Consider the following 24,844-nt stretch of genomic DNA (forward strand, 5'->3'; position numbering starts at 1 on the left):
GCGTGATGCGTCCCAGCTTAAAAAGGCCAGGTAATAGGGGTCTTGAATAATTCTCGAACGCAGCATGTCGACAGAAACCAGTGTGTCAGAACTCAAAACTTCTGCAAACGCGACATGGAGACGCAACAGTGGTGACTTTGGATCAGCTCGACTTGGTGGCACTTTTGTGGATTCTACAGTGCATTTAGTGTTTTTATGTCTAGATGGCGCTGTATCTGCTTGTGTTAGCGTTAGCGGGAATGCCTTCCGCTGTACTAAAAGGCCACCAGTTCGCACGCAGCGCGTTCCGTTTTAGCGTTAGCGTTGAGACGCACGCTAATGCTAACGTAAGCGTTTCCCGCTATACTAAAACTCGCTAATAATACGTGCAGGTAATCCGATATTAATCATGAATCGTCGTTCATTCGTTGTATTTTTTGAAACCAAGGTCTAATAAGAGATATTTATCATTTTGTAGGACTTTCCAGCCATCAAAATATAGAACAGTGCAGTTAACCGAATTCGCGATGTCGTCAGAACATGGCGCAATTGCGAGAGATCTTCAGCTCTTGTTTGCATGTCATGGCGTTTTGGCAATGGCCTTCGGGCTGCTCTCCTGTTCAGGTGGTTTGAATCGTGCAGTCTTAAACGTCACAATCTTGATCAATTGGACGTTTTCCTGCGCAGGCTCGCAGTGTGACATTGGGTTAATCTGCACTAGAGTGCTTATTCGGGCAGGGTTGACACATGTCCATAGAGAGTTAGAAACCGCAGGAAACGGTGGAAGACAGGACAGGTCCGTGGAAAGTGCTTTTCTGTGGACAGCGCTTAGTCCATCTCTGTCCTGTTCTGTGGTTCGCGCGGTTTCTCGTTTTCCATTAGACCAGTCTTTTTTTATGATTAGCAGACCCTTCCTTTCCGCTATATGAAAATCAAGGAACTTTAGTGAGACTTCTTGAATGTTCTCTCATTCGCTCTTTTCTTTCTACAGTTGAACACATCACGAATGCTACACTTGCCTACAAAGCAGCCCTGAAATTCGTTCTCATTTCCAAGCTCGGCCAATCCACAGAACCATACGTTATTGCAGGTCGGTGGACGTCCACCTCCGGCTAGGTTACTTGTTGCCAATCCTGTCGCTTTTCTTTCTACAGACGAATGGGTTTCCTGGATATCCAGATACACCAACGGCACCTACGGGGGTTCGGACAGAATTGTGCAGGATTTTCATGGTACCAGCATCCTCGTGAAACTGTTCGAGAGCGAGTCTGTGGGCATACAAGGTCTACGATACCTGGTCGCATGGACCTTCTTCAGACAGCTGGTGGAGTTCACAGAGCCGTCCTTGTTTCTTCGAGACAGAACTGTCAGCGATGCTTGTTATCAGCACGTAAAGAAAGTCATGAATCTGGCAGTTATCACCCCCTATTTCCAGCACGGTACGTCTGCAGTTTGGGGAGCCGTAATGGCGTCCATACAGGTATTATTATTATACAATTGCCTTAGGCATACGTGCTGTCAGGAGCGCTTTTTGGAGGCAAATGAGCGTGTACTTGATGTATTTTTCATTGCTGCTTTGAGAAAAAGTAGTAGTGAGCGCTTTGTAGACATAACTCTACAATGGGCTTCACATACTGGCATTAAATATGCACCACATACTATGCCAGTGCTCGACGGGTATAGATTATGAAAGCTAGTCAGACGAAGCTTCTTTTTTCGTCTCTGAAGAGAATGAAGACCGCATTATAATTAGCAGTTGACTCACTGAAGTCGCGGTTATACTTAGAGCATATAAAAATCCCGCAGATCCCAAGCGTTGTGGGAATCGCTTTCATGCGAAGCACTCAGCGAGTACTTCTATGCTGTATTTTATGGCATTGAGCCAAACGTTACGAGGCGGATCAACGTGTTTTTGTAAATGTAGTAGCTGTGTGCACATCATGGGCTTGCCAGGCACGTCGAGAACACTGGCATTTAAAAGGTAACTTATAGTGCTACGCAACGTCAGCCCTCACGTCACAGTACATACGTCAGTACTATCGAAACCAAGTGTACTTAATAGTGCAATCATGTGAATATCATACGTAACTTTCGTTAAAGTATTCGTCCGGGGTCGAGGAATGCTTCAACATAGCTTGCTGAATAATAGGAATACAAATGTAATGTTTATTACACTGCTATAAAAGCGGAGCCAACACTGAAACAGCAGACGTTAATCTGATATGACACCTGTATCGTTCGAGTTTATATGTAGTGTCTATTGCTTTCTTGTAAAATTTGACAGCCAGCACCACAACCACAGTTGACGTTGCACCGACATTACGCCTGCATAGGCTGTTTTCCAAACCAGTTTGTAGACGTGGCGGGTCTCTGTGGTAGAATACCTGATTGCCACGCAGAATGCTTGGGTTCGATTCCTGCTGGGATCCTAATTTCCATTCTTTCCATTCGTCGGGTCAACGCAGCCGATGTCGGTTTTTCTTAACGCTCTCGAATTTAAGTTGCCAATATCTGTTCTCGCCGTTCCTGGGTAGACATAAACGGTGAATCACCTGTGGCGCATATCCGTACACCACGGCCCGTGGTAAACGCGTATGTGCCACACGTGTCTAAGGAAAGGGGTTGACGACGTACGCGACAGGATTTTAACGTTATTCATGTCATGACCTGACAGTCATATTCGTAAAGTCCTCCCATGCCGATTTTGGTCTACACCAAGTTAAGGAGGGTCATGAGAGCACCCAGACGTAGTCCGCCAGATAGATAGATAGATAGATAGATAGATAGATAGATAGATAGATAGATAGATAGATAGATAGATAGATAGATAGCGACGCTTCAAGTGCCAAAGGTTCACTAGGAAATGCTTCGCATTTAAAAAGCACTGCACAATTTTGTACGCACCCCGATTTTCCTATGCAAGTCAGCAACCATAGGTTACCCACGCAGTAGCCGCATTCCAGCGCACATCTGTTTAATATTACACTTACCTGCCTTAAAGAGGTAACTTTTTTTACTTCTTATCAGGAAGCCTACAGATCGAGAAGCTTGCTTGTGCGATATTCGATATAGGCGCCATGAGAACGTAGGAGTAAAGTGCACAAGGATATGTTTAATCTCGAACTGACGAGGGTTCAGTGCCTTGTATAATAAAAGTGTAATGATATGGGTTCCTTTTTTTTTTGGTGAAATACACACCCACGGCTGTTTGGCAAATTGAATCCGTGAGTGTTTTACCTGCTTTACGAGAGATCACTGCTGCTGCGGTCACCGTGTCACTGTTATAACTAGCGCACAGCCTACTCAGGCCGCTGGTAACGTACTTGCGCAAAAAGCATCTGAATAGCATCCCGGTCATCATTTCCCTATTGTTTATAGCGTGGTCTTATTTTAAGTGTGTGTCATATTGTATTGCTGAAAGCTTTCGGTAACACGGTGCCCTGACGTATTTTTCACTGTACAGCTACTCCGCCGTACATGATGCGCAGGACGAAGGTAATGGTGTCCCATATCCGCCAGACCTACGAGAAGGCCCTGAACTCCTCAAACTGGATCAGCTCCCATATTCGAACAGAAATGTTCAACAAGTTGTTTAACATGACGATCTACGTGGGGAGCACGGGACGGCGATCGGATCCAGAGTTCGTCGAAGAGGTTTACAGTCAGTATTCATCGATATCTATACACATATTTTCTAATCTCTGGTTCAGAGATATCCTCGTATTTGTTTCCGATCTCACTCACTTTGATAACTGTAATGTAAAGGTCAACCAATCGCTAATTCTAAATGAAGACCTGGAAACCATAGTGGAGGATGACACATGTAAAGCTCGCTAGACAGGAGAAAAATGTCGGCTGGCTTGCCCTCGCGTCTGAGTTAAAATGAAACAAATCTTTTTCTGACCTGCTCACCGACATTTTCTCACGCTTAAATTCTGTCTAAACATTTCAGCATTATCCAGGAAAGAAGCTTTTTGTAACTCGCCTTTGCTCGCCAAAAGTTTACTATGATGGGAAAACTAAGCGACATCCTGGTCAATTCTAAAACTGCAGCTACTCAAAACACACTTTCGGGATACCAGCTATGAGGAAAGCTACGGAGTAGGGTGTGCAGACATGTTGGCAACTGCCGTTGCTAAGGCATCATTACAGATATCGCGATCAAAAACAGTCATTCTCTAAGCTGTGAAAGCAGCACTGTTTTACATGTTCTACCTACTGTACCATCTGTAATATCCTATACATTGGCCCGAAGGAAACTCCATTCACATTTCCCTTCAATGCTCCCGTTTTTAAGCATCATGAGCTTCGACAGCATTCATTTCACGAGGTGCGAGTCATGGTGCTACAGTCCAGATTACATTCAAGCTGCGAACAAGACCAAAGTTCGAAACTTTCTGCATACTGGTATAAAGCTTAGTTAGCTCTCGCTCTCCCGCTTTCTCACCAATAGCCAACAAGAGAAAAAACGAAGCCTAGTGAAAAGGATGGCTCCCTGAACTAAGAGGTGAGGGTCAGTTGTGAGAGTTTAAAATAACCAAAAGAAAACATGGCTGATCCCCCTTTCATGGGAATCGGTACAACACGAAAGTGAAACGTGTCTTCACAGGGGCAGTTGAGCGTCAATCGTGCATTGTTTCGCCACAAGGGCGAAGGGATGAATGCTGTAGCAACAAATTGCAATGTCACGCGAAGAACGGCAAGCTGCTCGAAACTTCCAGCACGCTGTAAATCAGAAAGGACACACGAAAAGAACATACACAGGACGAGCGCGAACTAACAAATGTCGCAAGTGTCACCTCTTTGTGCGTGAGTTGCGCGCTCCTTTCAGAAACGCGGCCGCTGCAGCGAGCGAAGTGGCCTTCGTGCCCTCTGTAACGTCAACGGAAACTTACGGTGAAAGAACAAGACGTACAAACCACCCCCATCACGAGATAAGCGCGCGCGCACGAGAGACACTTCCTGTAGATGCGCGCTCGCATCGCAACGCGCGGGGCGACGACCTTTAAAGCGCGCCCTCCGCGCTTTTCGCGCCATCTCGCTAGTGATAACAAGAACATACTGAAGCCACCGAGCTCTGAGTACCGCCACCGGTAAGTGGTGTATATAAATGGCTCACCGTTAGTAAGTTCAAGAACGTACGCTCTGTGGCCTAGTGGTTTCGCGCCGCGCGCTGCGGATCGCAGGGTCGTGGGTTCGACTACCGGGTACGCAACATTTTCTTCTAGCTTTTTCTTTGCCATCTGTTAGTGTACATTTTACAATGTCATATCCGTGACGAGAATACGTCAGCGGAAACGTGGTGGAGCCAGGCATACAACCATTTCGTGTTAAAAATATGGAAGATATTCCGGCAGATCCCACGCGTTCTGGGATTCGATGTCTTGCGAAGCAGTCACCGAGCAGCTGCCTACGTAGCATTTTTTCGCTTGGAGCGAAACGTTACGAGGTGGAATAAGGTCAAATCAAATCAAGTTTATTCATCTTTCTTTCGAAGAAAGGAAAGATAGAAGTCTTTGTACACACCCGGCAGCAAAAGTATACGGGCCACGGGAGCGCGTGCCGAAATTGCCGTCTGCGCCGTCTAGTGGCGAGCCGTGAGTTCGCGAAGCTGTATGAAACACTGTCGTGGCTCTGTGGTATCACGCTTGACTGCTACGCAGAATGTCAGGGTTCCATTTATACTAGCACTAATAGGCGAAGAGCAGCCAGTATTCAGTAAATAGTTATGTCGCGAGAGTTCTGAATTTTTGTGAGATGTTCGATTTAATGGTAACCCAATCGCAGGCTTTATAATGCTAAGCCGTTCACTGTCGTCAGCGCGATGTTTTGATCGCCTTCCGCAGAACCTTACCCGGATGCACCACTGGACCGTCTTTTCCCCACCTGGATAAGGGCTCTTTCTCTCTGCACTCCCAACGCTTGGACTGACCAGACAAATCCGCTCTACGACGAGTCTGAAGTCAATGCTGAATACTTTGGCGACGACAATATTGCAATTGTAACGACAGCATTGCTGCACGATCCATACCTGTATCCGTATGGGCCCCTCGCGCTCAACTATGGTGGTCTCGGAATGGTAAGCGAGCATTTTTGTTCTTTTATGCGCATTACAGGTACTGCACTTCAATGCATTTCGGTGTGCTGGAGCATAGGTATATATGGCACACAGTTGACAGACATGAAGCCATGTAAGAGTGACACCGCTCTCATGTGCCTTCTACGAGCAAGATCGACATATTGTTTGACACCAAAAATGCCTTCATTGTGTTTATCCAACGGTCATCCATCCAACCATCCATCGATCCATCCATCCATACATCTACACACACACACACACACACACACACACACACACACACACACACACACACACACACACACACACACACACACACACACACACACACACACACACACACACACACACACACACACACACACACACACACACACACACACACACACACACACACACACACACACACACACACACACACACACACACACACACACACACACACACACACACACACACACACACACACACACACACACACACATACATACATACATACATACATACATACATACATACATACAACCGGCTTCCTACCACCGCGACGAGGTGCGGGCCTCAAGCTTTGGCTTTCCGCCAGCGCTGTGCCAGCACTTCTCAGATCAAGTGAATGCGTGTGTGTGTGTTCCTTCCTAAGTGTTTCGTCTTTTTGCGCAGGTAAATCTATCATAAACATTTTCACGCTTAGTACCTTCTTTAAAAGACGCTGTTTCCCAGAACAGTGAGCGGCTTTCTCTGCTAAAATGCGCAGTGAAGATGAGCTCAACTGAAGAATGCGCACAGTATATATGCAACTTTTATTCCTCCGATGAATGCTACCCATTTTCGCCTCTGAGATTATTGCTCTTGTTTTTAAGCTTGAAAGGTATTTGTCATTCGAAAGTGCATTTAGTAGAAAAATCACGCACAAGCAAGATGTATGTATGTATGTATGTATGTATGTATGTATGTATGTATGCATGTATGTATGTATGTATGTATGTATGTATGTATGTATGTATGTATGTATGTATGTATGTATGTATGTATGTATGTATGTATGTATGTATGTAAATCATTCGTGCGTAAATCATTCGTGAACTTCTGTGTTTGGCGGTTTAGCTACGACGGCCTCTCTGCGATTTCCATATGTCTAGTGTTCCCGCTTGCCACTGTCGGACCACGTCAGCGATTCTTAAGCGTCATTATTATTGTCTTTTTTTTTTGGCGCCGTGCATGCCCTACGGCATAAATTGAACAAAAAGACACAACACGGCTTCCTAGACGAATTCCGCGAGCGGTCATTACAATTCGTGAATCGTGGATCCATTCGAAATTAACGCCCACCGACACTGTTGAGGAGCACAAGGTCAGGCTCTGATATTTAAAGATTGCGCGAGAGAGTATGCATTTAGCAAAGTAAGATACACTGATTAGACAGCGTGCGCGTCGCTCGTAACGCAGGTAGCGAAAGGTACGCTTTTATCACCATTCGTTGACACTTAAGGCAAATTATATTTTGCAAACGCCGGTTGTGTTTTCGCGTGCTCCCTCACATGTGACCACAGTGTGGATATGTATAGTGGTACTCGGAACCAATACGAGATTAGCTTTTTAGGCCATAGCGGCTAAGTGCAGTTGGCAAGCGCAAGGGTGTTCATAAATGCTCAAGCGGAAAACTATACCTGGCAATACGATGCGTCTCGCTCATATCAGTACATTACAAGTAATCGTTGAATCAACAAGAATTCGGTTAGATGGTCTACATCTACATGTTAACCTACATCTATGTCTTTTAGATGTAGGTTATCCTCTCGTTGCAGTGGTCACTGTCGCTGGACGTTTAAAGAAGTTGTTATTGTTAAGTCCGAGAATGGTTGCAAAAAGCGATAGGAAAAAACGTGTCGTATAAGTGTTCCTTACATTATTTGCGTATCTCACAGGCTAGGTAAGATTGGTGCCGCTGTGCAGAGAAAGAATGATGGAGTAATAGACAAGAAACGGACCGACATTTGCTTCGTAAAACACACCAACAAATTCACTGATTTCCGCACAGATGTAGTCAATAACGTCCCTTTCAGCTGCGGCCGCTTCCACGTAGAGAGACGGGCCGCTTTGTTAGAGATTATTGGAACGTACGAGATCGCTAACCAGAGGCTCACCTCTTAATCTTTCTTTACATTGCCGAGAGTGTAAGTGAACGCCGAAGTTCAACGAATGCGCAGTTTTGTACTGGCACAGGAATGAAGAAACGCGTTCAATGATTGAGGCACGGAATATCGATAATAGTGATAGCGCATGCGTGAGTTAATCGTCAGTTAACTTGCATAAGAAGGAATCAAATGCCTTAACAGTTATCTGTCACGTAGAACCCCACGCTTGCCAGATTGATAGGTTCGCCTATTACACGGGCATGCGCAGATAAGTTTTCGTGCTTTTTTTTCGCCGTTGTGCGCCTTTGCAGTCGGAGTCTGTGGTGTCTTGACTTCTTACTTGCGGCCCTGTTTGCACGACCTGTCTTTTAGAATGAATTCGGTGTTCCAGCTCATATTTAAATTTAATACATCTTATGATATCGGCACGCGATAATACGCATGCTGCATAATTTGTACATCCGATGCATACTTGCTCGGTAATACCGATACTGCACTGTCCCACTTTCTTAGGAGGGGGGCAAGTAACTACAAAAATCTAATGTCTTTTATGATCAACTTAACTACAAATTTTTGCATTAAAAAAACCGTTACGATCCGTTACGGAACATTTTTTTTTCGCTCCGGAACAGAAACGGAACGGAACTTCTTGCGGTGGAACGAAACTAAAACCGAAACGAAAAACATTTCGTTCCGACACCCTGGTCGAAGTATTTTATTAGGATAGCATTATGTGATAAGGCGGTCATTCATTGATAGCAGAATCCTGTTTCGTTGATATGTGCAGCAAACGTTCGAAGTGTATTAAAAAAAAGGATCTTCTTGTTCATGCCAGTGACAAACACAATGAACAAAGACAAGCACGCACCACACAATGCTGGCGATGTCGTACCCGGCGCAGGTGCTCAGCATGCAGGCCATGTGTTCCTCGAAAGAGGTTCACCACGCTGCTGCTGGCCCCTCATGTACACCTCCCACTGTGGTGGTGGTGGTGGTGGTGGTGGTAGTGCAGCTGCTGCTGGCGGCACCTCAGCGTCGTCGGTGTCGTCATCGTCCCCTTCGAGAACAGGATCATGTGCTCCCAACGCAATGTTGTGCAGAGCTGCGCAAGCAGCAAGGATGGTGGCTGCTGGACTGGGGTTGTATAGCAGGGTCCGGTAACGCTGTAAGCAGTGAAGCCTGCTATTTAGGATCCCGATGCACCTCTCCACAGCATTGCGCATGGCTGTGTGGGCCCCGTTGTAGTGGCTGTCAGGGGTGCCACAGGCTGGTCGTCCGGGCACTGGTGTCAGGAGCCACGGTTCCAGTGGATGGCCGGAGTCTCCTGCATGAGTGCGGCATGACAGCTGTAGTAATATCTTCTTGAATGTGGCAAGCATTGGCAGCGCTTACCAAGCAAGCATTCACCAAGCCACAGTTCGGCTTCCAGGTGTTGACGGAGGGGGCTCCGCTGCCACACCCACGAGCCATGACATGACCCCGGAAAACAGGAATTGACATCCAGAATCCAGAGATCGGCATCACATGTCTGCAGAATTGAATTCAGTCAAAATGGTACCCATAAAAGGCCTTGGAAAATTATTACGTTAATGTAACTACATCTGTCTGCACTGCTACCGACTATTAAAACATAGCTGTGAAAAAAGCGTCGACAGGGTAGGACTTGTACCATAAGTTCTAACAGGCGGACAGTGCAGTGTCAGAAGGTGGCCTGCATGTTTACTGCTTGGAACAACCCAGGTTCCAGCCACCGCAGCCTTTTAACCAAATTACTGCTGTATGTTTAAGGCAATGTATCACAAGATACCTACAGCATGAAAAACTTGAGACTGAAAAATGGTAATGAAACAATGCGTATTTAATGCACATGTATTGATCCATGTAACGCCCACCACAACAATTAACAATGACGCAGCACAGCAGCACAAGACAGCGAATATACTAAGGCAGATTCTGGGAGCGCTACTCCCAACAAATACACATCGAGAATCAAGCTTGAGGGTACACATGACGATCAAGCAACGGTAGGTTTACGCACTGTGCAGGCCGTTGAACCAAAGTGTACCCCGCGTCGCATGATTTCATCGCTTATACTAAGCGAAGTGCCCTGAAACGAACCAATTTCCGTTCTGGATAGATCGAAAATACCGCTCCCACTATGTTCAGTTGCAACAGTCTCAGTAAAGCGGAAAATTTAAGCAATACAAATGAAGCAATTCGCTACGCATACAATGCATGAATACAATGCTACGCATACAATGCATGGTTTTCAATGCGCAGAAGCCCTTCCGCGACATGTAATACGTCGTGTCCGCGGGGCTCAGACCATGGGGCTTCTGGATGGTGATGAGCGTACCATCCACGCACCCGAGCACACCGGGGATCCGCCCGAGCCACGCGAACGCCGCCTTTGTTCGTTCCTTCGCGTCTGTGGTCTCCAGAAAGGCCACCCCCCGTTTTTGCCCGCCAACGACAGTAATGGCGTCTGCCACCTCGTGGATGGTGTCGCTGACAGACGACTGCGACAGGCCGATGTGGTCCTCGCTTCCGACAGCTCGCTGGAAGCATCCGCTTGCAAAACATCTCAGCGTGCACAACGCATTCCGCTCTGTTGAAATACCGCTGGCTCGCTGGCGCCCGATGATGGGGTCGAGTTCGCAATACAACCAACGCACCGTTCGTTTTGAGAAACGAAAGCGATGCCGGAAATCACACTCGCTCATCTCTGCAAACGCATTTCGAACCTTCAACCGCTCTGCCCCTGCTTCTAGAAACGCCAACGCAGCAAGAGAAGCACCCATTGCAAGCGCCATTTCCTCAAAATCAGCTGTTGCGGCAGCCGCAACCGCCGTATCAATCCAAATCCATGCCGGCCAAGCCGCTTGTTCGCTCGAGAGAACGCGCGCGAACGATCTCACGCTCCGTTCTTTTGTAGCAGACGACATGCTCGTTATGACGCGGTATGACGTCACCAAAAAATACCAAGCAAAAAAAAAAGATGGCTATGCCCCCTTAAGTCACGTGGTTGTTCCGGCTTCGGCCAATCGCGTGCGCCGGCCACAGAACGAACGCGAGAGAACAGAACTCCGATCGCCCCCCAAGGAGCACACGAGCGCGAGCGTCTGTTGGTGGTTTAGGGGCCATGGCGTTTTGTCTTCAGTACACAGAGATGGAAGCGTTGCGGGGTAGAGGTATACAGCTTTGAAGTAATATGCAACCCCTCACTCCGTGGTGCGATGCGTATGGCCGCTCGGACACCACGCATATACATCGTCTACCATAGTAACGGCGAGCTATTTATTTGCACCATTTAGCGTTGGTGGTACGCAGATCTCGGAGGTTCTTCAGTGGCTTTACAGAAAACCAGCGAGATGCGACAGAGAGCCCATGGTTGCGCTTTCCATGTTCTGTCGCGCCGCATGCATGGGTATAGGAGCCGGCGCGCGTCCGCACTTTGGCTTTCCTTGCGGTACGGCTGAGGTGTCCACCCAGAATCGAAGACAGCTATCGCGTTCTACTCTTGAAAGAACCCGTCGCGGTGGTCTAGTGGTTAAGGTGCTCGACTGCTGACCCGCAGATCGTGGGATCGAATCCCGGCTGCGGCGGCTCCATTTCTGATGGAGGCGAAAATGCTAGAGGCCCGTGTACTTAGAGTTAGGTGCACGTTCAAGAACCCCAGTTGGTCAAAATTTCTGGAGGCATCAGCTACGGCTTCTCTCAGTCACATCGTGATTTCGGGACGTTAAGGCCGAGCAGTTATTAATTATTATTACATACTCTTCAAAGCGAAGCTGAAGTGTGCTCCTAGTTCCTGAACTTGTCGAAACGGGCATCGGTTTGCCGCTGTTTACGACACGTAGCTATCCAACAAAGAAACGGCGGATCAGTGTTTTTTTCTGAGCCTTACGGGCGAGAACTGTGCCAGCAGCGTCGGTAGCCACGACCGGAAGTCCGTATACACCGCGACTTTCCCTGGACCAGCCTTTATCGTTATTCTTTTTTCTTTTGCCTCCTTTGCGATGCAACCATTATGTGCGAGGAGACAAAACTTAGCTTTCCATCCTTCCAAGATGGCGGCGTTTAGCAGCAAAAAAGACGAGCGACGCCTCCGTGATTCCGGTTGCGCGGCCTTGAGCTGTCTAAAAATCGTGCGCGCCGATTAAACTACTTTTGCAGGCACAACTAACTCGCTTTGACAGAGTATAGCGCAGATGAAGCAGCTTAGAGAAGCGTATCAGATATGCCAGAAATGGTAGTATTTGGCTACCGCCCCGACTGTGTTTTTTTGCACATTTCGCGTGTTAGTCGTGGGGCAATTCATGCAAAGCGAAGTGAACGCCTGCCTTTAATGCGAAGGTATGCCTCCTTCAGCCTGATTCTTTGGTTATGTTTAGGGAAGGCATCGCAATAATTCCAAGCTGCAACTTGATTCTTCTCGCGAAAAATTTACCCCGCGTAATGATGCCACGCTCAATTCTCGATCATATATTTTAAAGAAAAAAAGTGCGGTCATAACACGAGTAAAGAGAGTAAATCAAGAAAGGCGTAAGATAAAGACACATGACAAGGACTCAAACGCACGTGTTGCTCGCCGAAATCGCAACCTGTCGCAACCAGACTAGGCCTAGCAGTGGCGTAGCCAGGGGGGGGGGGGGCACACCGGGCCCGTTTCCTCCCCCCCGCCCCGAAAATTTTTTTTGCCATAACACACAGAGCAGAAAATCACGACCACATATCACCCCACTACAGATCAAGGAGGTGCCCCCCCCCCCTCGAAAAAAGGTTCTGCCTACGCCCCTGGACTAGGTTGACGAATCAAGAAATGCCACTTTCTCGTTGGAGAGTGACAAAGACGACATGTTAACACACTTATCATTCACTTTTTCTATTTCACGGGCTTCAAGGATTTCCCTCCCCAGTCTATCTTTTGCCCTAGTGAGAATAATCGTTTTATGAAACATATGAATACTGCCGTATTTTTCAAAATGAATAGCAGGGTGCCCGAAATGTACTTCTGTAGCATTGTGCTAATGCTCCTCTATCTTCTGGTTGACAGGACGGCCAGTCTGGTCAATTTTCGCATGAACGCACGAGAACGGGGCCGGATATGTGACCTAGCATGTTTTTACAGTGAAAGCTGTTATGAAATCACTACAAGGGCCGTTTTTGGCACCGTAGTTGTCCGCCGCCGGTGTCCGTAACCACTATCGCGCGAAATAAGAACAAAAAACGAAATAAGAAAAATGACTAGGATGGAAGGAGGTTCCAACCTGAGCCTTCCGCGTGGGAGCCCAGTGTTCTACCTCAGAGCCATGCCGGTGCTTGAAACTGCATTGCCAAAAAAACAAAACAAAAAAAAAACACCAGGCCTGCGCGGAAAGCGCAGCAGTCACAGCGAAAGCTGGAAGAGCGGCATTTCTAGAGCCCGTTATAAAGACTCTTGTGGCTACTATTACAAGTACATTAGCAACGTACCCACTAAGCCACAAATGATAATTTTTCTGAAGCTGGGAAGTGCCCACCACGACATTATTCCTCAGTCTGCGGAGAAGCGAGGTACGATCTATAAAGTATTATATGCAGTTTGTTGATGCGACGGTTGGTGACGATGAAGAATCATGGCTGAGCCCATTGTAACGGGTTGGAAGCTTTAAAGAACCCACTAGTTACGTAATTTACACTGTGTGACGCCCTGTCGTTATTATTGCGATAGCAATTATATGGACAGTCTCGGCTGGATTTTGCCGTCGCCGTCGCCGTCGCCGCCGTCATGCACCGTATATGTATAAGTATGTATATATATATATATATAAAAGCCACAAAGAAAAATCATTCAGAAAAATGCTTCCGAGGCGCGGAATCGAACCAGGGACCTCTTTCTCCGCAGCGAGTGGCGCTAGCCACTGCGCCACGAAACGCAGATCCTCCACGTAGGTAACGGCGAGCTTTATATACACACCCTTTACCGCTTGACGGACTCAGAGACGGCTGCGCTTATAAGCGTTTCTTCATTACCAGCGAGATGGCGTTAGGAGCACGACAGGCGCATTTAAAAGTCGTCAGCGAGCTCGCTCGCTTCATGTTATATTTGCGCAGGGAGAACCTTGCCCTTGCGCTGTCTGCTCGCGCGGTTTTCTCGTGCTGAGGGGAAGAGGGATGTTTCACGCTTTCACCGTAATGTCCGCGCTCATGTTTCGGAGCGTACGAAAGTCACTCGAACTCAAGAAGCGCCGCTAAACGAACAAACAGAAGATGAGCGCGAACTATCAAGTGTCACAGCTCGACACTTGAACCACGCTAGTTTCCTTCGCTGCTTCGGCCGCCTTTGCAACAGGAGCGCTGTTCAGACTGAGAGTATCCATTGGCGAGCCTCACTTCGTATAGCATTAATTTCTTGCTATCGCATTCATTGCTTCGCCCTTGCGGCGAAACTGTGACTTTTTTAACTCTACCACCACGCTTTATAACATACGTTAACGTGAGAAAGAGAGCGAGAGAGTGAATTAGCTTCATTGAGACCCTGAGGAAATGGATCATGGGGGCCTTATGGGCTTCCTTGGCAGCCAATAAAAGTGCACTTGCGAGGAACACACTACCACGGCCGCTACATAAAAAAAAACAGGTGCGGCCTGCTGCGTCGCGTGGCCGTCAATGGGCAAGCGCGTCCCGGTCGAGTTCGCAGTTGCGGCCGCAGTTTTTGGTGAGGACGCCACTAGCGCGGTCCGCAAAGCAGAGGCCAGTTCGTGCTACCATTATGCAGCGGCCGTGGTGCTACAATGTGGTCGGCTCGGAATTTATGCGTTGTTCGTGTGCTTTTTTGTGTGATCGTGTGTGTGAGTAGCTTTCCTCGTGTTTCTTGCGCCTGAGTGCGTTTATTTGGTGTGCGCGTCTGTGGCGGACGGTTTTTTCCAGCGGTGAGATGCCGCGAAGCTGTTGTGTGCCGCTGTGCAATTCAAACGCGAGAAGAGACGCTACTATGAAGTACCACGAATTCCCTAGCGCTCTGCAGCGTCGCGAAGCGTGGCTGAAGAATATTTCTCGGCAAGGGCCATCAGGGAAAGCAAGTAAGTGGGAGCCAAGCGACAGGTCGCTGGTATGTGCATTACATTTCACTGAGGATGACTATAAAAAGAACACGAAGATTAGCATTTTGCTTCCGACTGCGGTCCCAACTGTGTTTCCCGGTTATCCGCACTACATGCAAAAAAAAAAAAAGAACGCGCAGCCCAGGAAACGCCGGCGAATGAATGCAGTGATGACGCACTAGTTGGGGCAGGTGATTGTGAAAGCTCAGGAGAAAGCCCTCAGATCAAAAGTTCCTCGCACCCTGTGAAAAGACGAGATCGAAGCGTTCGTTCCACAGTCGGCCTCAGAACCAAGCACAGAACGTAGCTTTCCTGTGGATAAGGCCTGCCAAACCACATTAGATCTTGCGCATCTCTTGGCATTTCTAATAACGACTTCAATATTCAACCTGTAATGTGAAGCTATAAGACGCGTAATCTACGGCCTGATTGGAGTAAGTGTCGCGCGTACAAACGCGGCTGTCGAAGCGCTTCTCCGTGAACAGCTGGACCGGTGTGGTGGCGCCAGAGCGGGCGCAAGGAGAACTAGGCCCCGGACGCCGTTTCGGCGCCACGCAGCAGGCCGCACCTGTTTTTTTCTATGTAGCGGCCGTGACACTACGCTATATATCATCATAATTTCTGTGAAGTAGGGAAGCAGCCACTATGCAATTTTTCGTCATACTACAGAGAACCGTGGTACCCGCTAAACACCTATAAGACATTATGTGCACTCTGTTCATGCTGTGGCTGATGACGATGAAGAATTATGGCAGAGCCCTTTGTCATGGGTTGGAAGCATTCAACAACCCACTCGTTGCGCAATTCGCATTGCGTGACGCCTGGTTACAGAATTCGCGTTGTGTGACCTGGTTGTCATTTTACTCTTTTACCACACTACAAAACACATGTTAATGTGGTTCCTTCCCAACATGAAGCCTGTATAGGGTATTTTTGCAAAGCGTTTTCAAGCGCAGTCATGGCTCTGAGGTAGAATACTGGGCGGCCATGCAGAGGACCCAGGTTCGAACCTCGTTTCCTCCTGGATATTTGGTCTTATTTCGTTTTTTTTATTTCGCGCGATAGTGGTTACGGACACCGGCGGCGGCAGCGGCGGCGGACAACTACGGCGCAAAAAACGGGCGTGGTGGGTACCTTGCTAGTGCACCTGTATTAGTAGCCCCAAGAGAGCATACAACGGGCTCTAAAAACGCCGCTCTTCCAGCTTTCGCTGTGGCTGTGCTGCGCTTTCCGCGCAGGCCTGGCGTTTTTTTCTTACTGTCAGCAAATTCCTTTCATCCTTTCATCACAATGTTTGTACTCCCAATTTAGAAAGAAAGTACACATGCAATCAGTAGCATCTTCTGTTGGTTGGTATATTTTTCTGCACTGAAAATGAAACGAGGCTATCGATCTATTCTCCTTCTTTCGTACACACACACACACACACACACACACACACACACACACACACACACACACACACACACACACACACACACACACACACACACACACACACACACACACACACACACACACACATGGTGTCGTCTAATCTATAACCAAGCTCCCTGCAATAAAACACTACTTGCAACTCAGCACTCCAACCTATTCTAGTTGCTGTTTTTTCTTTGTAGCCAGTATAAGGAAGGACATAAGCTGTCCTCACGGCGCTTCGTTACCTCTACAACACATGTATCATTATGAACGCAACAGAGAGGACGGATCGAGGGCTCGTTTCTTTGGTAGACACAATCTAATGAAGCCAACAGATAGTGAAGCTAAGGAATAACTGCACTCTCATTCTGGCTGTTTTACCATGGAATATATTTTTCTCACTTGTAAATCGACTTTTTTCTTGTGTGCTTTTTCATGTTTGTCTCATTTGAACTGAATTGCTTAATAATGTATCCAATATGTTCGGTTTTACCAATAATAGCGTTCATTTGCTGTGTTAGTTATTACCATCAGTGTTTGTATAATTAATCGAGGCTCCCACTACAGTTTTCATACCTTGGAACCGTCGCTTCTATATTTGTGGTGATCCTGAAACGTTTTTTTTTCAGAGCAACAAATCTGAATGTGAAGGTATAAGGGACATTATTTGTAGGTTTTAACTGCTGTATAGTATTTATTATATAAATGCAAAGGAGTTAAGTTGATAAACGATCAACTTCCCGCAGGTAGGGACCGAACATAAAATAATAACATTATGTGCTACGTCACGCCTACTAGCAAAAAATGAGTGTTCCACATTCCACACTCACTGCCATCCCTGCGAGCGGCGCTGGCCCATCCATCCCAGCATTACAGAAAAAAAAAAAACAATACAGTGGATGTGAAAGCGATTACCGCTTTAGCTCAATTGGAAGAGCATGGGGCGCGCTATCTGAGGCTTGCAAATTCGGTCCCTCGGTGCGGCAAGTTGGTTTCTCGTTCGCTTTAATTCCTCTGCATTTATATCAGAATTACTTTACTACAGTTAAACCTTCCAATAATGCCCCTTATACCTTCGTTAGCAGGGGCAGCCTTCCTAGCAGGGGCCGGAGCTTCGTCATCTCTGTGTTTCGTTAGGTGGTATTGTTATGAAGTCATTCTTATAGTGTTTGGGAGTTTTGATAAAAGTGCTATTTCACCGCCGAATACGAATTGTTTGTCCTCAGCCTCTTGTTTGACAAGAAAGAAAAATTGTGCATCTACGCACTATAGTGGTGCGCAGACTGCGGAAACGGCGAAGCTCGTGGCCTTCCTCTCCTCCTCACCCTCACGCCATTCTGAGCTTCTTGCTATACTATACTACACTTTACTATACTATACTATACTATACTATACTATACTATACTATACTATACTATACTATACTATACCATACTATACTATACTATGCTATGCTATGCTATACTATACTATACTATACTATACTATACTATACTATACTATACTATACCATACTATACTATACTATGCTATGCTATGCTATACTATACTATACTATACTATACTATACTATACCATACTATACTATACTATGCTATGCTATTCTATGCTATACTATACTATACTATACTATACTATACCATACTATACTATGCTATGCTATGCTATGCTATACTATACTATACTATACTATACTATACTATACCATACTATACTATACTATACCATACTATACTATGCTATGCTATGCTATGCTATGCTATACTATACTATACTATACTATACTATACTATACTATACCATACCTACTATACTATGCTATGCTATGCTATGCTATACTATACTATATACTATACTATACTATACTATACTATACCATACTATACTATACTATGCTATGCTATGCTATGCTATACTATACTATACTATACTATACTATACTATGCTATGCTATGCTATGCTATACTATACTATACTATACTATACTATACTATACTATACTATACTATGCTATGCTATGCTATGCTATACTATACTATACTATGCTATACTATACTATACTATACTATACTATACTATACTATACCATACTATACTATACTATGCTATGCTATGCTATGCTATGCTATGCTATACTATACTATACTATACTATACTATGCTATGCTATGCTATACTATACTATACTATACTATACTATACTATACTATACTATACTATACTATACCATACTATACTATACTATGCTATGCTATGCTATGCTATACTATACTATACTATACTATACTATACTATACTATACCATACTATACTATACTATGCTATGCTATGCTATGCTATACTATACTATACTATACTATACTATACTATACTATACTATACTATACTATACATGGCTCTGCTATGCAGCACGAAGGTCACTTCGCTCACTGCGGCGGTCGTGTTTCCTTAAGCCGGCGTTTTGTTAAGTTACACGCCAGGTTGGATGCTACAGGAGTCAGCTGCTAGGCCTACTTTGTATAACGCTCCGGTTTGTTGCTATCGCATCAGTTGCTTCGCCCTTTAGGCGAAGCTGTGACCTGTTTCCTCTGGGACGTTTCGCTCTAATTGCAGGTAATAGCCCACGAGATCACGCACGCATTCGACGTTACAGGCATTGAAACTATCAAAAAGCGTCAAGAACCTACAGAACTGTGGCTCTTCAACGAGTTCAAAGAGGAATACACTAAAAGGGCACTCTGCTTGAGGCATGCGCATAAATCCGTCGTGAGTACATCTGTCTATCTTCATGTATGTATATATATATATATATATATATATATATATATATATATATATATACATATATATATATATATATATATATATATATATATATATATATATATATATATATATATATATATACACACATATATATATATATAGCCAGAAGAAGTATTATCGTTGAACCCGAAGACATGTTTGCGAAATAAGATACACACAGGTAACATGCAAAAACAACTAATAATTTCTTAACTAACGTTGCGGCCGGTCCACCGGCCACAATGTTAGTACATAAATTACCAGTTGTTTGTCTTTGTTAGACATGTGTACCTTCATTTGCACATAAATATATATGCAAATGAAGGTACACATGGAAATGAGTAGAAGATACTTCGTTACAACAAGAGAGGGAAGAGTGTATATAGAGTGTATATAATGTGTTTCGCTGTACATATACCTGGTTGGAAGTAAACAAAGACAGAAAAAAAGGGAGGAGCAGAAATAGAGATCTTGGGACAAAGAACCGGCAACAATCGGTTGTGGACACGTTCATCTCGGCAGAGCCTATCAGCGGGAGGGTGCGGTGTGGTGAGCATTGTAGCAGTGCTCAGGCCCTCTCTTGGGAAACCAAGTTACCCCCCCCCCCCTCTTCGATTTTCAAGGAAAAAACGAGAATGTTCAGGTGTATATTAAAAGAGAAAATAAGGTTAAATAATTTATTTATATGCTTTCGGCCGAAACATCAGCGTCTCCGTTGATCGCGACGCCATGAATATAAAAGATTATTTCATTTTTTACTACCTTTACTATACCCACTCAATAAATTTTCGTGACATTGCCTTTGGTACGTCACTGGCTCCTTTGGAGCACGACGGATTTATTTTTTATTGATAATAAATTACGTGCGGCCCAGCAGGCGCCGTCAAAACGTATGGCGTCACCGTTATTTGGTGCAGGAAACTCAAGTCGGTGTTGTCACTGTGCAATTCTTTCCAGCGTTTTTTCTCTTACCAAGTATCTTCTCACGGCAAAAGCGACGCACGTGACAGGGGCGTAGCCAAGGGGGGGGGGGTTGGGGGGGGTTCAAACCCCCCCCCGAAATTTTTCAATTTTGCTTGCGTATATATACACGCGCACATACAAACGCACGCACGCACATACATAAAGTATGGTTGAACCCCCCCCCCCCCCCCGAAAAAATTTCTGGCTACGCCCCTGGCACGTGATATCACAGAAGGGCAATTTACTGATGCGAAAAAATATATTTTTTCTTTCAGTGTCCCTCTAAACGAACTTGTTCTGGAAATGGTCGGACTAACGTTAAATGGGTGGCCTCTTCGCGATCTAACGTAACACGTCGGCTTCAAATGTCCTTTAGATCCCAAGTAGAACAGATTTTAGAATGCTCTGATGAACACTTTTCAGCTCAGAGTGAAAGAAAATTCCCCCGCCACGGTGGTCTAGTGGTTATGGCGCTCGACTGCTGACCCGAAGGTCGCGGGATCGAATCCCTGCCGCGGCGGCTGCATTTTCGATGGAGGAGAAAATGTCTGAGGCCCGTGTACTTAGATTTAGGTGCACGTTAAAGAACCCCAGGTGGTCGGAATTTCCGGAGCCCTCCACTACGGCGTCTCTCATAATGATATGGTGGTTTCGGGACGTTAAACCCCGTATATTATTATTAATTGGAAGAAAATTCAGCAAATATAAATGTACAGAAAAAAAAACCCGCATTTCCCCGAAGGGGAGTATGAGGAAGTGCGAAGCACGGGGTGATGCTATGAGGGGGCGCGCGCGACTAAACTGCAGAGCCGAGCGAAGGAGACGGCAGCGAGAGAGCACGCGCCAGCCGACCCACGGAGGTCTGGCCGTTTTTAAGTGCAAAGCACTTTTACTGATGATGATGATCTGTCTTCCGAACTCGTTCCAAAGAACCCGCAACGCGTTCAACTTGTTGGCGGCGTTGCGCACGCCCGAGATGGGGCTCAGGTTGTTGTCGAACCACAGTCGATCGCACACCGCGCAGCTATATCCGAAGCTGCGGTCCAGGAAGTCTCGCTTGAAGCGCGCGTCCGGCCGATCGAATTCGAGGGCCCGCGCTCGCTCACGCATCGCGCGTCCCCGCGCTAGATCGGCTTCGGGGTGCTCGGCTCGCTTCGCACGCTTTTGTTCGGCGTCTCGCCGCCGGCCTTCATCACCACAGGCAATGCTCGGGGCGCGCGCAGCCACGGAGCGGAGGGCGGAGCGCGCGCAGTCACGTGGGGCGTGACGTCGCTGCGCCGTTGCTACAGACGCTCCTCACCGCTCCTCGCGCCGTTGCTAGGGGAGAGGAGGAGGAGCGCGGATGACGGCGGATTCAGGGTCGCTTATAAAGTGCATTCGCACTTACAACACTTGAACCCAGTATCTCGAATTACGCATCGGTCACCTTAGCGGTCAGCTAAGGTGACCGACGCGTACAGTCTAAGCATCTGCTTAAAGGCCAACTCCGGCGATTTTTTGGCCATGTCAAAGTAATGGTGCTTTTATGTTCCTGAGACGCTCCTGTTACGGGCCCGATAGCAGAAATACTCGGCAAATTGGACAATAATTTTAAATAAGCAAAAAAGCGCAACACCGAAACCGAAACCCAACCGAGTGTACTGTCTACGTATGACGTAGACGTTGTTACGAACGAACCGGAAGTCGTGCAAGGCATGCCGGTCACGCCGGCGCGGAGTACGAAAACTGTGACAGCCGGGACGACCAGCGAAGCGCTGGCCAAACCAACGCTGTCTGTCGCCTTGTGCACAGCAGACGCTCGCCGTAGCGGCCGAAGCGCCGAAGTTAGCGGTGTCCTCGGCTGCGTCACTTCCCCCGCCTTCCCAATACTGACGTCACAGACGCAATGTTGCCAATAATTGTGGGAAGCCAGGAGGGCGTTTGAAGACAATCTTTAAAATTCATTTGCAAACAATGTGCGCATGTCTCAAGCCTGTAATTTGGCATAAATGACGGAAACGTGCAAAGGAACGTACCCAGCGAATTTCATTGAGATCCATCGACCTCGAAAAGTCGCCGGAGTTGGCCTTTAATAGGGGATGTGGTCTCTCCAGCATTCGGTATTGTTTGTAAGCTCTAAATGCGTAGGCCACGCAAAATGCAAGCAATTTGAGCACTTTGCACGGCACTACAACAAATCCGGAAAGAAGTATTCGCTTTTAGGCTAGGTGCAAGCTCAGGTCATTGTTCGCTGTAGAGATCAGTAGTACCACTAGAGCAAACTGAAGGAAACCACTAGTGACTACCGCGCGTCTTCAAACAGGTTAAAAAAAGCGTCATATATCACTAGAGAGGTGTCAGTGATATCACTATTTCTTTAGAGCACGTAATTCACAACGTGACCTTTATTCACAGCTGTCTTCAAGCGGCCGTCAGGAGGCACTGAACGCCACAGCAGACTCGGAAAACCTGGCTGACCTCGTGGGAACAATGATTTCGTACGCAGCCTTCGATTCGCTGCCCGCAAAATACAAGCGCGGAACACTAGCCGGCCTCGACATGTCAGCGGAGCAGCTGTTCTTCATCAATACTTGCACGAAATGGTGTGCTCAGCGCAGCAGACCAACAGAAGACTACGCACCATACCGGTCTCGGTGTATAGTGCCCCTTATGAACATGCCCGAGTTCTCCACAGCCTTTCGCTGCGCGGCAGGATCACCCATGAATCCGCGCAAGAAATGCGCAATTTGGTAGTAAACAGTATGCGGTACATTCGGCTGGCAAACCCTGTGCCAGTCACGTCGTTTCATATGCATTTTTCTATTATACCAAGTAGACAAAGTTTCATTGACAATAAAATGACAACTAATGGTAAAAAACCCGGAAGGTGCTAAGTCCGGAACCCTTCCGCTGCGGTGGGCCGCTGCCTTGCGCAGCCCCAGCCTCAGCGACCAACTTAGGGCTGTCCAGCAGGCCCGCGAGGCGGCGGTGAGGCAAGGTCTCGACGTCCCCACGTGGGAGACCTAAAGCCCAGTCGGCGAAAGCTCTTCCGGACCACCAATAAAGTTGTTACCAACCAACCACATGGGTTCGTAAGGCTTGCGCGAAACAATTCGTTCTTTTTATGTTGGTTCTGTCGACCGCAAAGGCGATACCAAGATATAAGACCTCGTTGTTACAAGTACAACTATTCCATGCAGTGCTATAGTTGGCATTATGCAACCCTAAATAGACTGTATGAAACCAAGAAATACGGTTGCGTCTTAAACAAAAGTAAAATAGGATCCCACAATTCAATCTTCTTCCTTGGGTCCCAAAGACTCTGGCAAAGTAATTTCTGAATGAATGTTTGCTCGTAAGAGAAACGTGTGGACACGCCATTTTGTTTGTTTGAAATATACTCCAAGATAGCCCGAGGCTATGCACAAAATGTACGAGGCATGGTAATGTGCACATGTACAGCGGTGCTTTAGCATAGATGGCGCCATCGCGTACATCACGGTTGGGGATCGTCATATTGCGCGTCTCGTCTTAGTTGCACCTGGTCAACTGTACCTACGGTTGACTCATGAAGAAATCTCTCCGTCATCTGTAGTAGGCGGTATAAATATGCAATCAATATCTGCGTTACACATATAGTGTTGCGCCTCGCTATACGTTCATCGTGTTGAACGTCAATAAGCTTTTAGGAGAAGTCTTTTCTCGCAAGAACCATACGCAGTGTCATGAACGTAAAAGTAAGTTGTGCGAGATATCGAAAGTAGTCGTTCGTTTGGATAAATATCGACAAATAATGTGCTCAACGCAGGCGACACCACAGAGAAACCAACTATTGTGAAGCGTAATATTACTACAAACATGTCATCCCGTGTGTCATCGTATATGTTTACGAAGTATGTCTCAGTTTTGCTTCTTTTAAGTGACCTGTCCTCACTACCTGCCGTAGTAGCTTAACAGATAACGTGTCTCTCTGCTCAGCTCCTGTACGCAGGTTCGATTCCTGGTCGTGGCAACTGCAATCCGATAGCGATGAAATGCAAGAGCGCCCGTGTACTTAGATGTAAGTGCAAGTTAAAGCCCCACAGGTCGAAACCAATGCGCAGCCCCCCCTTACAGCGTGCCTCGTAGCCGTACTATTGATGAAGCATGTAACAGCCTAGCAACTATTACTGCCCTCTTAATGTAATTGTACTATTTGCCGGCAGATGTTTTCATGCACATCACTAGCTGTTGCACTTTGCGCTTGAGCAGCAAACTATGCTGAGCATAAAATATCGTAGCAAAATAAGCAAAAATTGTTGCAAGAAGGAATCGAACAGAGCCACATCGGGGCTGCAGGGGGGCTATAGGGCAACGTTCCAAAGATGTGCTTAATCAGAAACTTCATCAAGCGCGGAAAGGTAC

The 24,844-nt window shown here is 46.5% G+C and overlaps 1 protein-coding gene across 1 annotated transcript; it reads left to right on the forward strand.

Annotated features, from left to right (window-relative positions):
• Nucleotides 1-4,280: 4,280 nt before the first annotated feature.
• LOC119388970 (neprilysin-1) lies at nt 4,281-23,304 on the forward strand. Its single transcript, XM_049415325.1, has 4 exons — nt 4,281-4,386; nt 5,826-6,058; nt 19,307-19,459; nt 22,856-23,304. The coding sequence occupies exons 1-4, from the start codon at nt 4,281-4,283 to the stop codon at nt 23,192-23,194; spliced, it is 831 nt and encodes a 276-aa protein (XP_049271282.1). The 3' UTR covers nt 23,195-23,304.
• Nucleotides 23,305-24,844: the final 1,540 nt, after the last annotated feature.

Source organism: Rhipicephalus sanguineus, chromosome 4, assembly GCF_013339695.2.
Source record: "Rhipicephalus sanguineus isolate Rsan-2018 chromosome 4, BIME_Rsan_1.4, whole genome shotgun sequence".
NCBI lineage: Eukaryota > Metazoa > Arthropoda > Arachnida > Ixodida > Ixodidae > Rhipicephalus > Rhipicephalus sanguineus.